The following is an 18,079-nucleotide window of genomic DNA, read 5'->3' as shown; positions in this document are numbered from 1 at the left end:
TCTCGGGCCAACAACTGTGTACAAAACAGTAGGCAATTTCAGAACAGAACATAAGGCTTCAATTAGGCTGGGGAAATCACTGCATGATGTAACACGGGGTGAAGTAACCCATTCTATGGAGCTTTGAAGGCCAAACTCTTTTTTTTTTTTTTTTTTCTAATTCAACCAACAGCCAACAGTCTAAACCATGTTTTATATTGCATTTTGAGGGTGATATATTTGATACCCTATTAGCAAATCTGACTTTGCATAATAGCCTATAGGCCTTTTCTATAGGCCTTTTTTTTAACCTTTATTTAACCAGGCAAGTCAGTTAAGAACAAATTCTTATTTTCAATGACGGCCTGGGAACAGTGGGTTAACTGCCTGTTCAGGGGCAGAACGACAGATTTGTACCTTGTCAGCTCGGGGGTTTGAACTCGCAACCTTCCGGTTACTAGTCCAACGCTCTAACCACTAGGCTACCCTGCCACCCCGATTTCAGATCTATACAACAGCTCGTGTTTGATCCATGATCTTGTATTTGTCCTAACTCACTCTTTTGGTGGGTGTTAAGTTCGTGCGACCCATGGGGCATTTTAACCAAGCATTCCCTCCCTTTCTCAGTCTGTGACCTCTCACCGGAGTTGATTCAAACCTGTTGGCCCTTCCATTCCTTCCCCGTTGGTGTCAGACGGTCTCAGAGCCCAGGAACTTGCTGTCAGCTGAAAAAGTCCAGACAAATGAAGGGAAGCACCACCCGTCCTGTTTTTGTTTTGTTGTTTTTGTCTCTGAAATAAATATTTCTTAGATTACGTGCTTCTCGGGAATAAAAACAATTCTGGGGTCCTGTGGTGTACTATGTTGCCCAGAAGGGCAGAGGTGTGTCTGTGCCTAAAATGTATCTGCACATCTCCGACATGTATGTCTGTGAGTACATGTGCTTCTGCCCCTGTGCATTAGGAAGGGACAGGATGTCTGGGTGGCAGGAAGAGTGTTGCGTCGCTAGGGCTGTGTCACATAAGCTGGCTGGTGGCTGAAGAGTGGGACCTCTGTCAAAACACAGACCCTCTCTTGTCCCCCCCACCCCCCACCCCGTCGCATCGGCCTCCAGTCTCCACTCTACGAACACTTTGCCCCACCCCCTTCAATATCCCCTCCTCCACATCAATGGACTCTCTATATATATATACACACACACACACACACACACACACACACACTGACTCAATACCCTCTGCACACTGATTCAGTGTGCACCCACACACAGTGGCTATGCTGTGTGGACTGCATGGGCACTTTGTTTCACCTCCATCTTGGAAGAGTGCCACTGACCAAGGAGAGCTGGGACGATAAACTGAAAATTATAGACACCGACCATACCGGTTAGTTATCGCAGGCATTTTGCCGATATCGTTCATTACAATAAGTAGCCTAAACTAGAGAAATGTGAGGTTTGAAATGAAATACGTTTGCTGATATTTAAATTTAATTTGACCTTTTATTTTACTAGGCAGGTCAGTTAAGAACAAATTCTTATTTTCAATGACGGCCTAGGAACAGTGGGTTAACTGCCTGTTCAGGGGCAGAACGACAGGTGTCACTTTATTACAGACCAGGTGTCGCTTTATTACACATCTGCCACAGATGTCTCAAGTTTTGAGGGAGCATGCAATTGGCACGCTGACTGCAGGAAAATCCACCAGAGCTGTTGCCAGAGAATTGAATGTTCATTTCTCTAACATAAGCCGCCTCCAACGTCGTTTTAGAGAATGTGGCAGTACATCCAACCGGTCTCATAACCGCAGACCATGTTTTCACACGCCAGCATAGGACCATCACATCTGGCTTCTTCACCTGCGGGATTGTCTGAGACCAGCCACCCAAACAGCTAATGAAACTGAGGAGTATTTCTGTCTGTAATAAAGCCCTTTTGTCTGTAAACGCTCCACCCCCCCCCAAACTAATTCTGATTGGCTGGGCCTGGCTATGCCCTCCCAGGCCCACCCATAGCTGCGCCCCTGACCAGTCGTGATATCCATAGATTAGGGCCTAATGCATTTATTTCAATTGACTGATTTACTTATATGAACTGTAATGCAGTAAAATGGTTAGAATTGTTGCATGTTGCGTTTCATATATTTGTCCAGTGTAGTAGTAGTTTAAAGGATCATAACAAATAAACTGGGGCACGTAAATGTTTTTAATTTTAGTAATGTAGGGGGGGGGGGAGTCAGGTGCGATCGTTAGTTCCCGGTAGGCTTTTTTGTTGTATTATTATGTTAGAAATATGTTGTTCTATTTATCATTATTGCATCAATTCAGGCAATTGATCGTGATAAGTATATTTTTTCAGGACGCCCAGCTCTACAACCAAGGCACAACCTGAGACTTGATAAAGGGAGGCACTGAATAGGGAATTTGTAGGGGTTCCAATTGTCTTTTCCCTCAGCAGTAGGCTACTATTCCCCTGCCTTTCCATATCCACTCCCTCATATTCAGTGTAAAGACCTATTTGTGAGCGAGAGTACTGTCCATGAATAAAATAATACAAAAAATGTAGGAGCTTAGAACTGCTGATTCTTCACGTCTGACCTTTTTTTCCCCCTCTCAATGATATTCATACACCCGGTCGAATCTGCTAAACTACCTCGAATTATTCTCCATGTTGAAATGCAACGGCTTATGACTGACCGTCTCCTGTCTTTCCACAGGACCTGGAGATAGTCTACTCCTATCTTCACGGGATGGAGGCCCTTTCTAACCTCCGAGAACACCAGCTGAGGTGAGCGCTCCCCATTTTGATTCACATTTATCACATGAGTTGAAGTTAACGAACATGTATTCCAAGTTATTTCCACGTGAATAGCATAGGAATGACTATTTACAGTGCATTCGGAAAGTATTCAGACCCCTTCCCTTTTTCCACATGTTGTTAGGCTACAGCCTTATTCTAAAAATGGATTACATCTCCCCCCCCCCCATCAATGTACAGAGTCTTGGCCAAAAGTTTTGAGAATAACACCAATATTAATTTCCAAAAAGTTTGCTGCTTCAGTGTCTTTAGATATTTTTGTCAGATGTTACTATGGGATACTGAAGTATAATTACAAGTATTTCATAAGTGTCAAAGGGTTTTATTGACAATTACATGAAGTTGATGCAAAGAGTCAATATTTTGCAGTGTTGACCCTTCTTTTTCAAGACCTCTGCAATCTGCCCTGGCATGCTGTCAATTAACTTCTGGGCCACAACCTGACTGATGGCAGCTCATTCTTGCATAATCAATGCTTGGAATTTGTCAGAATTTGTGGGTTTTTGTTTGTGCACCCACCTCTTGAGTATTGACCACAAGTTCTCAATGGGATTAAGTCTGGGGAGTTTCCTGGCCATGGACCCAAAATATCGATGTTTTGCTCCCTGAGCCACTTAGGTATCACTTTTGCCTTATGGCAAGATGATTCATCATGCTGGAAAAGGCATTGTTCGTCACCAAACTGTTCCTGGATGGCTGGGAGAAGTTGCTATCGGAGGATGTGTTGGTACCATTCTTTATTCATCGCTGTGTTCTTAGGCAAAATTGTGAGTGAGCCCACTCCCTTGGCTGAAGCAACCCCACACATGAATGGTCTCAGGATGCTTTACTGTTGGCATGACACAGGTCTGATGGAAGCGCTCACCTTGTCTTCTCCGGACAAGCTTTTTTCCGGATGCCCCAAACAATCGGAAAGGGGATTCAACAGAGAAAATGACTTTACCACAGTCCTCAGCAGTCTAATCCCTGTGCCTTTTGCAGAATATCAGTCTGTCCCTGATGTTGTTCCTGGAGAGAAGTGGCTTCTTTGCTGCCCTTCTTGACACCAGGCCATCCTCCAAAAGTCTTCGCCTCACTGTGCGTGCAGATGCACTCACACCTGCCTGTTGCCATTCCTGAGCAACCTCTGTACTGGTGGTGCCCCGATCCCGCAGCTTTAGGAGACGGTCCTAGTGCTTGCTGGACTTTCTTGGGTGCCCTGAAGCCGCCTTCACAACAATTGAACCGCTCTCCTTGAACTTCTTGATGATCCGATAAATGGTTGATTTAGGTGCAATCTTACTGGCTGCAAAAATAGGAAATATAGTCAAAGAATCCTCCATTTGCAGCAATTACAGCCTGCAGACCTTTGGCATTCTAGTTGTCAATTTGTTGAGGTAATCTGAAGAGATTTCACCCCATGCTTCCTGAAGCACCTCCCGCAAGTTGGATTGGCTTGATGGGCACTTGTGGTCTAGCTGCTCCAACAACAGATCAATAGGGTTGATCTGGTGACTGTGCTGGCCACTCCAATATAGACAGAATACCAGCTGACTGCTTATTCCCTAAATATTTCTTGCACAGTTTGGAGCTGTGCTTTGGGTCATTGTCCTGTTGTAGGGGGAAATTGTCTCCAGTTAAGCGCCGTCCGCAGGGTATGGCATGGCGTTGTAAAATGGAGTGATGGCCTTCTTCAAGATCCCTTTTACCCTGTGCAAATCTCCCACTTTAGCACCATCAAATCACCCCCAGACCATCACATTGCCTCCACCATGCTTGACAGATTTGTGTCAAGTACTCCTCCAGCATATTTAAATTTTTTCATCATCTCAATGTTGTTCTTTGTGATCCGAACACGTCAAACTTAGATTTGTCTGTCCATAAGTTTTTCCAATCTTCCTCTGTCCAGTGTCTGTGTTCTTTTGCCCATCTTAATCTTTTATTTTTATTGGCCAGTCTGAGATATGGCTTTTTCTTTGCAACTCTGCCTAGAAGGTCAGCATCCCCGAGTCGCTTCTTCACTGTTGACGTTGAGACTGGTGTTTGGCAGGTATTGATGCAAGTTGTGGACTTGTGAGATGTCTGTTCCTCAAACTAGACACTAATGTCCTTGTCCTCATGCTCAGTTGTGCACCGGGGCCAGTTTGCGCTGTTCTGTGAAGGGAGTAGTACACAGCGTTGTACAAGATCTTCAGATTCTTGGCAATTTCTCGCATGGAATAGCCTTCATTTCTCAGAACAAGAATAGACTGACGAGTTTCAGAAGAAAGTGCCTTGTTTCTGGCCATTTTGAGCCTCTAATCAAACCCACAAATGCTGTTGCTCCAGATATTCAACTAGTCTAAAGGCCAGCTTTTATTGCTTCTTTAATCAGGACAGCAGTTTTCAGATGTGCTAACATAATTGCAAAAGGGTTTTCTAATGATCAATTAGCCTTTTTAAAATTATAAACTTGGATTGGCTAACACATCGTGCCATTGGAACACAGGGGTGATGTTTGCTTATAATGGGCCTCTACGCCAAAGTAGATATTCCATAAAAAATCAGCCGTTTACTGCTACAATGATCATTTACAACATTAACAATGTCTACACTGTATTTCTGATCAATTTGATGTCATTTTAATGGACAAAAAAATTGCTTTTCTTTCAAAAACGAGGACATTTGTAAGTGACCCCAAACTTTCGAACGGTGGTATGTATGTGTCAGCCGACTTAATTATAAACATGTTAAATAGGTTCTATTATATTTCAAAATTCTAATCAGGTAATTGTAACCTTGTAAGGCTGCATGTACTGCACCAGCATTGCATGTTCTCTCCCAGCTTCATGGTTTGAACGAGGTGCGTAATTCCATTCCATATAATACAATGTAATACAGTCTGCACTCAAAGATTAGCCTACTGGAGCTTGTTTCATTTTTTTTTTTACCCAAGAGAGCGTAGCTACATCGATGGGCTTTTATGTTTTTGTTGTTGTACGTAATGTACTATCCATGTGCTGGAGAACGGCAAAATCTTTTGGGCTTTTTTGTCTTGGGCTCAAAATGTGTCTTGCTCATAAAATGTACCTTAATGTATGGCTCATCAGGCTTGAATTTTCATGCTGATTTAAAGCTCTAATCAAAATTCAGACATTTATATGCTTGAGAATGACACTTGTGGTTTTTGGCGGGAAATAGTGGGTTACCTGGGAGAAATGAAATACCGGGAAAAATATTCAACCCGAGTCCACTCCACTCTACAAACAGTCCTTAGTCTGGGGCCGGTTCCCATCAGGCAATGTGTGGATACATGTGGATTATACTGCTGTGGAACAATACCAGAGCACATGACCCGGGCCTGCTAGAACATTCCACAACTTGACCCATTCGCTCCCCCCTTGCCCACACACACACACATCACAAGCCCCCCCTCCCCCCTCCCCTGCTTGCCCTTCGGATTCCCAAAGAATGTCCCCATCGCCTTTGGTCGAAAAGACCAATCCAGCCAGTCTTAAACATGTTGACCCTTTAGCAAAAATCCCACTACCCTACAATCACACTAACTATGGGAGTAAGCGATAGGTTTTGATATTTTCTGTCTGTATTAAAGGAATGTGTTTTCCTCTGCGGTAGCTAGTTCTCTGTGACTCTTGTTTTGCATCCTTGAGCAACAACATGCATGACAAATGCTCAAATCTATTTTTGGGAGTTGGTGTTTTTTTGTTGTTGATATCGCTGTTTATTACGGTAAAGTTGCACAAACTCGGTAGGCCATTGAGTTACTTTTTAAAACACCTATAGTTACATTTCTGTCCTCTCAAAAAGGTTAACTCCGTCGTGCGCTGCACATAACTCAAGAAACCGAACTTCGTGGACCCACCCATCCATCTGTTCTATTGTATTTGGTAACTCGTATATCTGACTGTTGTCTTTTTCCTTCTCTCCTCTCTCCCCTTCTTCCCTGCAGGATAATATGTGAGACAGTGCGCTATGAAAGACACGAAGCCAATGAAGTGCTCTACTAGTAAGTACCCATGTGCTTTGTGTGTGTGTGTGTGCCTAAGTGCACATTTTCTTAATCCATCCATTCTTAATAAATCATATCTACATATTCTCTGCCAGATGCCTTTACACTAGACATGATCAAAGTCCAACTTATTGACATGCAGCGATTAGGCCCCCAATGCCGCAGAGCACAGAGCTGAATGATTTAATTGACTCTAATGAAAACAAATGGGCGTGAGCATCGACGTGGTCACCAGATACCCTCTCAGTGCTACCTAGGAGTGATTCTAAACCACTCTGCTGCACTGCTGAAGCGGAGACTTGCAAGGTATTCCGGAACAATTGAATTTGGCCTACTCTACAAGTCATTGAGCTGTGGATTGATGACAAAGTGTAGATTTAATGGCTTCTAAATCGCTTGTCTTGGATCGTTTGCTCCTGGCTAGCAAGGCTATTTGAGGTAATGCTTTGCGTTCTGTCTTCCAATTCAGACTGAGATAAGATATTGATGTGCCTTGAGAGGGATGGAAATGCTTTGCACCTCTGTATGTATGTGTATGAGCTTTTGAGCATGTGTGTGCGTGCATGTGGTGTTTTTATGGTGTGTGTGTGCACAATCTTGGTGCATGAGAATGAAGGACCCGTCTGGCGCAGTTCAGTCTCCCGTTGGCATGGGGCACTCATTGCTTTGCCCCAAGACATCCTGTTATGAGGCCAAGAGCCAGAGAACGGACAGACACACACACACACCAATCCCTCAAGTAGGCTTCCCCCAACCCTGACGATGAACAGTCCCAGTGATTTCACACTCGATTTTTGTTTCCAAAGGGAGCGTGCACAAAAGAGATCCTCCACACTACCTTTACCACTCCATTAAGAGTTAAGTCTTCTCCCATATCCCTTCTAGATGGGAATTGTCCTCTGAAAATAAGTGACAATTGACAGACTAGGAGTAATGATCCATTTTAAAATTATGTTTGTATAATTTGCTGTTTGAGTAGTTAATTATTAATCTAATTGTTAGAGAATGGTAATGTATCATTGGTATAATTTGGTCGAACAGTGGAGAGATTATATTTTTCATTTGATGGACATAATGGTGTAGCTGTTGTGTAATTTATGTTGGTAAAAGTTCTATACTGTGGTTGTGCCTATCTAATTGGTCTTAGGCCTTACGTCATATCGAGAGGTTTAACTGTTGTCAAATATCTCGGAAGAGAAATAATGAACTTTATAGAAAATCACTTGTTGTAGCTTTATCAACAGTGGCTTTAAGGTGAGGAAAAGGTCAATGAATTAACCCTATAATTTCCTCAAAAGCCAAGAGTGGTCTAGATCCCGATCGGCGCCCCTCTTCTTTCCTCTGTGTCTGTGTGCAGGAGACGGGCTCGGTATCTCATTAAGAGTGATGCGGGAGTTGCTTAAACAAACACAATGCAGATTAGCCAGTATTGTCTTGTTATTGGAGCCCCTCTCACAGAGACCCTCTTAGCCTCCCCCTCCCCCATTGGGTTTAGCCCTAGCCAAGGAGCTGCCTCATTAGATGAGAGCAGGGCTGTCCTAGAATGCCCTAGTCAGAGGGCACACACACACACACACACACACACACACACACACACACACATATATACATACACACAGTTACGCGTACATACACAGTTGTACACACACTCGCACGTACGATTGAAGTCAGAAGGTCACACATACTTAGGTTGGAGTCATTAAAACTCATTTTTCAACCACTCCACAAATTTCTTGTTAACAAACTATAGTTTTGACAAGTCAGTTAGGACATCTACTTTGTGCATGATACAAGTCATTTTTCCAATAAATGTTTACAGACTATTTCACTTATAATTCACTCTATCACAATGCTGAAGGAAACGGGTACAAAGGTATCTATATCCACTGTAAAACTAGTCCTAAATCGACATAACCTGAAAGGCCGCTCAAGCAAGGAAGAAGCCACTGCTCCAAAACCGCCATAAAAAAGCCAGACTATGGTTTGCAACAGCACATGGGGACAAAGATTGTACTTTTTGGAGAAATGTCCTCTGATCTGATGAAGCAAAAATAGAACTGTTTGGCCATAATGACCATCATGTTCGGAGGAAAAAGGGGGAGGCTTGCAAGCCGAAGAACACCATCCCAACCGTGAAGCACGGAGGTGGCAGCATCATGTTGTGGGGTTACTGTGCTGCAGGAGGGACTGCTGCACTTCACAAAATATATGTCATCATGACGAAGGGAAAATTACGTGGATATATTGAAGCAACATCTCAAGACATCATTCATGAAGTTAAAATGTGGTCGCAAATGGGTCTTCCAAATGGACAATGACTGCAAGCATACTTCCAAAGTTGTGACAAAATGGCTTAAGGACAACAAAGTCAAGGTATTGGAGTGGCCATCACAAAGATCTGACCTCAGTTCTATAGAGAATTTGTGGGCAGAACTGAAAAAGCGTGTGCGAGCAAGGAGGCCTACAAACCTGACTCAGTGACACCAGCTCTGTCAGGAGGAATGGGCCAAAATTCACCCAAATTATTGTGGGAAGCTTGTGGAAGGCTACCTGAAATGTTTGACCCAAGTTAAACAATTTAAAGGCCATGCTATCAAATATTAATTGAGTTTATGTAAACTTCTGACCCACTGGGAATGTGATGAAAGAAATCAAATCTGAAATAAATCATTCTCTCTATCTTTTTGACATTTCACATTCTTAAAATAAAGTGCTGATCCTAACTGATCTAAGATGGAATTTTTACTAGGATTAAACGTCAGGAATTGTGAAAAACTGAGTTGAAATGTATTTGGCTAAGGTGTATGTAAACTTCTGACTTCAACTCTATGTTAGTGGGTGTGACATTGAGCCGGCACAATGTGGATGAGTAGCCAGGCAAGTCTTATATCGGAGTAGGGCTATATGTGCAAGACTACAGGCACTATAGGCGCAGACAAGTGAATAAATGTATTTGGCTAAGGTGTATGTAAACTTCCGACTTCAACTGTATGCTCTCCCATTGGCCAAAAGTAGTAGTGGAGAGAGGGGGCGTCTGGTTCCCCCCGCTGCTAGCTTGAGGCTAGTGTGGAGACGCTTTCAGCACTCTCTTTCTACCCACGCTTACATGTGTTTTTTTTTAAATTGTGTGTGTGAACGAGCGCACGCGTGCCTGTGGTAATGTGTACGGAGTATGTATGCTTGCATGAGTATTATTGGGCAGGGTAGGGGATTCCTCTTGTAGACATTGACTGGGGTTCTTCCTGGATAAGTACTGGGAACAAACAGTGGGAATATCAGATACAGTCTCCCCCTGTGGAGAATCTCATTAAGGATCTTTAGCTGTAGTGGTTCCTTTTTCCTTTTCTATTTTTAGCAATGAATTCTGTCTACCTGGGGACTCAGAGGCATTCAAGCCAAACACTAAGATAGAAGTACTGGTGGCCCCTTTTTTAAGGTAAACCCCGTAGGGCCGGGACAATACCTGTACGGCGACACTCGTTAGTATCGTGGCAAGGAAACAAAACACAAAGCGGGTTTAACTTCTTTAGGAAAACATGTTGGAAACCAACATTTATGTTGTCATCCAGAGTCACAGTTACTTATTTTCCAAGCTAAAGCACACAACATGTTTTCATTCTTTGCCATTTGCCATGTTTTCATTCTTTGCCACAAAATATATTGTGATACTGGTATTGTCCCAGCTCTAATTGCACAGTTCCTGAGATCAAGGCATAGACGGCACATTTTGGATTGGGAGGTTAAGAACTGTAATTGTTACAAGGCTAAGCAACTCCCCTCTCACATCCAAACCAATTCTGTCCAAACCTGAAACGCCAAAGTGAGGTTGATAGTGTGCGTGCCACAGGCAATACACCGCCATCTTAGTACATCACAGTTCCTAAACCCAGAGTATTTCACTTGACGGGAATTGATTATACCTTCCAGCAGTCCTCATCTCTGGGCATTCCTCTTCCCTGATGTGTTGTCTGTCTGTCTTATGTATCCATGCGTGTCTAACTTCCCCAGTGTGTGTGTGTGTGTGTGTGTGTGTGTGTGTGCAGCACTCACACGCAGCTGTCGGAAAGTTTCCCCCACCCCAGCTCCTATTCCCACCAGGGTCCTACTGTAATCAGCTGGGAACGTGGCCGCTTGCCTCTGGAAACAAGGTCATCTGATTAGGGATAACCACTGGGGAAAAATGTTATGTTACATCCAGGCAACGCGTAGGGAGCATGGTGTTTACGTCCTCTGTTCTAGGACCATTGCATTTACATATTTCTGTATGTGCAAATCTAGATGGTAAACTAAATATCTATATATATATCTATATATATATATATATATATATATATATATATATATATATTATTTCTGAGAAATACCACTGTAAAGGACAAAACAAAAGATGGGTGTGGAAAGGCAGATTCAATGTGTCAACTGATGATTTACTGATTAATCTCAATGAGAGTGATGGTCTCTGTAGGAATTGGGAAGAGTCGTGTTAGGGTTAACAATATTCTGTTGTAAGGTCCATCCTCTCTGTGTGTCTGTCTGTGTGAGAGTTCAGACTGTTCAGAGTTCAGACGTACATAGGCTTACGGTTGCAAAACAACAGGCTTGATATTGCGCTGTTTCGACCGTTATGGGCAGCCTAGCTGTGAGCCTGGTTCCTCTCTAGGTTTCTTCCTAGGCTCCAGCCTTTCAAGGGAGTTTTTCCTAGACACCGTGCTTCTACATCTGCATTGCTTGCTGTTGGGGCTTTAGGCTGGGTTTCTGTACAGCACTTTGTGACATCGGCAAATGTAAGAAGGGCTTTATAAATACATTGATTGTGAATGAGAAGAATTTGCTTTTTGTTTCCTTAAGTGCTCTTGCATCAACAACCTTTGGCATGTTTGAGTCCTTTATGATGTAATATGTGACTTGTGGATTCAAATAAAGTCTTTTAAAGTGTGTGTGTGTGTGTGTCTATATGGATGTACTTGTATGTTCACATGTGTACATTTGGGCTCGTCTGTTGGTTTGGGCCTTCATTTATCCCCATCTATCCCTCCTCTCCACATGTGTGAGTGACACAAACCTTGGGCGTGCCATATTTGCCATCGATTGATTTCCTCCAGACGACCTCTCAGAGCCCTCCCCTGGTGGGACTTGGTGAACGCGCTGACCAATAGTTACACGCGACTGGCCGATTTTAGCACTGGGTTTAAATGGAGCCCTATGGTAAAATAAGCACTTTGTAAAGCACATGGAGCATGCACCGGGAGAGTCACGTCAGTATTGGGGCTAACAATATTCTGCACTTAGAGCCATCATATCAAGCACACTTTAAATGCGCAGTGTGTACACTATACTGTAGTTTAGTAGACCCACCCCTTTTAGAAATGTTGTCGGGTCATTGTTTTGCCCCCCCACTCCAACATCATTTGATCAACGTAATTTCATAAGGAAGCCTATGTCTCGTAAAAAAATATTGATGGTTAAACAACTGCCTCTCCAGCTTCTAACAGACCCTGTTTCTAGATGCTTCCAGGTGGTCCAGGCTTGTTGTCGCCAAGTGCTTTTCCCTACGATCGCCCCCCCCCCAAAAAAAAATGCACGTGACCCGGATCAGCCAAGCCTTCATGGCGCATTAGACTTTCTTGTCTTTTTCTACTTTTTTTTTAGTTTTCTTCACTCCTCCCCTCAACAAGGAGCAAGGGAGCGCCTCTGCAAGCCAGCGATGAATAATTGAACATTTCATTTGCGACTGCGACGGAGGAGAGGAGGGACGATGAAGGGGGCAACGAGTGCATCGGTGGAAAGGAGGGAAAATGGAAGCCGAGGGAGGGAGATGGAGGGATGGAAAGAGGAAGGGAAGGCGGATTCACGCTGCGTCAGTACGGTGTCCTATACTCAGCCTCATTAGCTCCAGAATGAAGGTGTGGAGAGAAGGAAGGAGGGGGATGGGGCGACTACTTTGTTTCTCAGAGAATCTGTGTGTGTGTGTGTGTGTGTGTGTGTGTGTGTGTGTGTGTGTGTGTGTGCACATATGTAGGCTTATCATATGTGGCCTTCAGATTGAAAAACAACTGGCTAGGTATTGCTCTGTTTCGGCCATTATGGGCAGCCGAGCTGTGTGGAGGAAAAGGTGCTTTTTGATTCCTTATGTGCTCTTGCATCAATGACCTTCGAAATGTTTGAGTCCTTTTCAGATGTGACTTGTGGATTCAAATAAAGTCTTTAAAGTGTGTGTGTGTGTGTGTGTATAGATGTACATGAAATTCACATGTGTGCACATACATGTGCACTTGAGTGTGCAATGTGCTTGTCTGTTTGTTTGGGCCTTCATTTATCCCCATCTATCCCTCCTCTCTAAATATGAGTGTGACACAAACCTTGGGCGTGCCATATTTGATTGATCTCCAGACGACCTCTCAGCGCCCTCCCCTGGTGGGACTTGGTGAACGCGCTGACCAATAGTTATACACAACTGGCCGATTTTAGCACTGGATTTAAAGGGAGTCCAATGGCAAGACAAGCACTTTAAAAGCACATGAACAATGCACGGCAGACTGCGCTTACTCTGAACAGCAATAGCATAGTCTACTCTGTAGTTGCTGTAGGACTGAACTGTGATGATGAAGCACAAGTCTATTCCTTGTTATAGCTTCATATGGTGGGGACTAGGCCCATAGGAAGGTGAAAACCAGTGTCCATTGAACTGAGGTCTCGTGTGAACTCATATGGCTAAGCCAACATCCCCTCAAAATAAAGTCGAACCCATTCCTAGGCCCCATTTAGAAGAAGGAACAATAGTGTTGCCTGTACTGGTGTTTCCTCCTAGATCTGCACTTCCTCATTATCAATGGGCGGTTTTGTGTTGGAACTATTGTTTGAATCGTTTTCTTGGCAAGCCATGGTTCTCTGTCGGAAAACCCTCTCTTTAGATTATTGACTCCTCCCTCATTCGCTAGTGTAATGTAGTCCTCTGGTGCTTCTGGCTACTTTAAACTGCAAACCTGACAGTATCTTCACTGGAAATGCCAACTAGACAGTTTTGATTTGGAAGCTGGACAACTGTGTGTCATCTTCGATGTTGTAATAACTTGACAGCGAGCTGAACTGTTTAGGGTCAGTGTGAGTTCACTGTAGCATGCTGTCTGTGTTTTCACTTGGGTGTGGGCGGGTTTGGATATGTGATTCAAGTGTTCAATTCTGTCTTTCTCTTTCACAGCCCGGATGACGTTGGAAGCTGCTGGTTTATTCTACTGTCCGGGTCCGTCTTCATCAAGGAGTCCATGTTCCTGCCAAGAAGCAGGTACGAACAACAGCAAGTTGATACTGTGTTTGATCAAATTGTCCACCATTTTGTAATCATGTTTTTGACCCGAGGGTGTCTTATAAGTATTTGCCTGAATTTAATTTAATTACATCAGTGAACCTGCTATCCCAGAAGTTGTCTGTGCTGATGTCAAAATTACGCAAATCGTTTTTTGGGACGAGTCGGAATGGTTTGAATGTGTATGCATTCGATAAGTTGCCGGGAAGGAAGCAAATCTAGACTTGTTGTGGAGAAGATACAGTTAAAGTCTGAAGTTTACATACACTTAGGTTGAAGACATTAAAACTTTTCAACCACTCCACAAATTTCTTGTTAACAAACTATAGTTTTGTCAATTCCGTTGTGTCATGCACAAAGTAGATGTCCTAAGTCATTTTTACAGCAATTGTTTACAGACAGATTATTTCCCTTATAATTCACTGTATCACATTTCCAGTGGGTCAGAAGTTTACATACATACACTAAGTTGACTGTGCCTTTAAACAGCTTGGAAAATTCCAGAAAATGATGTCATGGCTTTAGAAGCTTCTGATTCATTTGAGTCAATGGAGGTGTATTTCAAGGCCTACCTTCCCAGTCCCTCTTAACTTGGCATCATGGAAGAATCAAAAGAAATCAGCCAAGACCTCAAATGGAAAATTGTAGACCTCCACAAGTCTGGTTCATCCTTGGGAACAATTTCCAAATGCCTGAAGGTACCACGTTCATCTGTACAAACAACGGTACGCAAGTATAAACACCATGGGACAACACAGCCGTCATATCGCTCAGGAAGGAGACACGTTCTGTCTCCTAGAGATTAATTTACTTTGGTGCGAAAAGTGCAAATCAACCCCAGAGCAACAACAAAGGACCTTGTGGACAAACGTATCTATATCCACAGTAAAACGAGTCCTATATCGACATGTGTGTGTTGTGTGCCATGTTGTGTGCCATCAACGAGGCCTGCAAGCCTGACTCAGTTACCCCAGCTGTGTCAGGAGGAATGGGCCTGAATTCACCCAACTTATTGTGGGAAGCTTGTGGAAGGCTACCCTAAATGTTTGATCCAAGTTCAACAATTGAAAGGCAATGCTACCAAATACAAATTGAGTGTGTGTAAACTTCTGACCAACTGGGAATGTGATGAAATCAATAAATGCTGAAATCAATCATTCTCTCTACCATAATTCTGACATTTCACAGTCTTAAAATAAAGTGGTGATCCAAACTGACCTAAGACAGGGAATATTTACTAGGATTAAATGTCAGGAATTGTGAAAAACTGAGTTTAAATGTGAATTTAAAACTTCCGACTTCAACTGTACATTAGTGGGCGTGACCTTTTATCTGGCGCGATGTGGATGAGTAGCCAGGCAAGTCTTATATCGGAGTAGGGCTGTATGTGCGAGACTACAGGCACTATAGGTGCAGACAAGTGAATAAAACAATGGTCAACACCTGAAATGTTCTGTAATTGACTGTAATTTTTGTCAAAATTAATCAACTCTGTGAACTGATCCAGTCTTTCACATGGGATTCACTTTCCTGCCTGTGGGTTTCTTGAAACAATGCTCCTCTATGTAACAGACTGGCAATACAAGCTGTATACACCAGCGACTTTAGAAGCTTAGCACTAATTATTCTCCCATAGCGCAGGGTCTGTATCAGTCATACGACACTCATAGTGGAGCAAACTGTCAGAACTCAGACGGCGACTCCCCCTTTTCCGTTTTTCAAGGTGAAAGTGTGCGAAGGATTGGAGGATATTGGCAGATTACACTTTAATGCTTGAGATGCAACCACTAGGGAGAAGGGGTCTGAAAATGTTTACTAAGCGAATGTTTCAGGCACCATGCAGAGATGCACTTAGTCATGCAGGAGGAGCTATATGGGTTGAATATGAACCCACTTGTTTTCAGAACTATGCTGTTTCAGCCCAATCTTTACAAACCATGCAGGGAAAGATACTGTATGTACATCTTGGAATTACTAGTGTGTGCGTGCACTTTAATCATTTGTGAATCGTGTGTTTTTTTTGGTCAGTATGCATTGCGTGCACGCAACTCCCAAATATACAGACGCACATCAATTCTCCATAACAGCCAACCAGCATATGGCTCGCGTCCAAAGCAAGAGTGACTGAAGAGTTTTTGATGACCCACAATAGAAATTATTCCGCTCATCAATCTGATTGCAGGCCGCAAGAGGTCATGGCATGATAAGTCATCATCACGTAACCTTACACGCTGTCATAGGCCAGGAACCAGCCAATCAGCGTTCGGTACTGCCAGTCCATTAACATGGTACCGGCGACGGTATTGGTTGTGACACGATGAACTTGAATAGACCCCCGATGGGAGTTCCTGGAGCTTTTAAAGACTAAGTGGAATGGGTCCCACTAGGGCTGTGGCAGTTGTCCTTATGTTAGGTCCTGATCTGGCTATGCCATATTGCTGTGGGCTACACTAGTTCATTTAGCAGACAAGATTTGCTTAGAATTCCATGGCATTTTATGTGAAGAATACAAATGAACAAAGCTGAATAAAATTGAATGGATATTGTGCCTTTCTCTGTGTTGAGTGGTTAAAAAGAAAATAGGTACTCCTATATGCTTAATTTTGTTGTTAATGTAACGTTAGTTGTTCTACAAATGCAACGAGGCTGACGCAACAGATCAGAACGCTTAGCTTAAAATGTTCGGCGGTTTTTTCACATAATAGCCCCTGCAATGAGCAATAGGCAGTAGGCTTTAAGTGCAAATGTTCCCTTAGCGGGAAAACACCATTATGAATCAAAAGTGACCACAAATGCAATTATGCATGTAATGCTTTTATTATGGTGAAAATGATCTCCCCCAAACTTGAAACTCACGCATTGCATACAGTATTTATGCCAGTTACGCTCCACTCCCATTGTAAAGCGGATACATGTGCTTCATTTTAAGAAGGTAAAAGAAGAAAAGTTAAAGAAGGCCACTTTAGTTGTGATACAAACCTTATCAAAACATACAGGCCTATGGGCTTGGCTTCATGAGGTGACTATGATTAGAAAAATTCACAAAAAAAGGCATCGTTTCTTGCCTTTAAAGTGGGTATCATTCACAGGTGATAGTATATAATTCACAAGTGATAGGCTAAAATTGGCACCCATCAGACTATTCTTTATTTAATCTTGTTTTTACATATACTAAATCATATACAGTGGGGCAAAAAAAGTATTTAGTCAGCCACCAATTGTGGAAGTTCTCCCACTTAAAACGATGAGAGGCCTGTAATTTTCATCATAGGTACACTTCAACTATGACAGACAAAATGAGGAAAAAAAATTCTCCAGAAAATCACATTGTAGGATTTTTTAAAATTAATTAATTTGCTAATTATGGTGGAAAATAAGTATTTGGTCAATAACAAAAGTTTATCTCAATACTTTGTTATATGCCCTTTGTTGGCAATGACACACAAGGTTTTCACACACTGTTGCTGGTATTTTGGCCCATTCCTCTATGCAGGTCTCCTCTAGAGCAGTGATGTTTTGGGGCTGTTGCTGGGCATCAAACAGGTGCCATTAATACAGGTAATGAGGACAGAGGAGCCTCTTAAAGAAGAAGTTACAGGGCTGTGAGAGCCAGAAATCTTTCTTGTTTGTAGGTGACCAAATGCTTATTTTCCACCATAATTTGCAAATAAATTCATAAAAAATCCTACAACGTGATTTTCTCTTTTCTTTTTTTTCTCTCATTTTGTCTGTCATAGTTGAAGTGTACCTTTGATGAAAATTACAGGCCTCATCTTTTTACGTGAGAGAACTTGCACAATTGGTGGCTGACTAAATACTTTTTTGCCCCACTCTATGCGTGAAATTAGTTTTGATTTAGAACGGACCATTATCATGCACCTGTATCGGGGCAGGCAAAAAAATACGTGTCATCTCTGTACTTAAACAGTGAATGGAGGACGTTTTTCTCATGGTTCATTTTTATGGCAGCCACGTAGGCTATACTCCTGTTGTA

The 18,079-nt window shown here is 42.8% G+C and overlaps 1 protein-coding gene across 2 annotated transcripts in view; it reads left to right on the top strand.

Moving 5' to 3' along the window:
• Nucleotides 1-18,079, top strand: part of LOC135546032 (rap guanine nucleotide exchange factor 6) — an 82,059-nt gene that overhangs the window by 43,803 nt on the left and 20,177 nt on the right. For both annotated transcript variants that reach the window (XM_064974110.1, XM_064974109.1), the window contains exons 2-4: nt 2,694-2,764; nt 6,723-6,779; nt 13,981-14,064. In XM_064974110.1, the coding sequence (XP_064830182.1) occupies nt 2,694-2,764; nt 6,723-6,779; nt 13,981-14,064 (212 nt within the window). The remainder of the gene's footprint in view (nt 1-2,693; nt 2,765-6,722; nt 6,780-13,980; nt 14,065-18,079) is intronic.

The sequence above is a fragment of the Oncorhynchus masou genome, chromosome 9 (genome assembly GCF_036934945.1).
Source record: "Oncorhynchus masou masou isolate Uvic2021 chromosome 9, UVic_Omas_1.1, whole genome shotgun sequence".
NCBI lineage: Eukaryota > Metazoa > Chordata > Actinopteri > Salmoniformes > Salmonidae > Oncorhynchus > Oncorhynchus masou.
The sequence above is the reverse complement of the archived record's forward strand: the minus strand, read 5'-3'. Positions and strand labels throughout refer to the sequence as shown.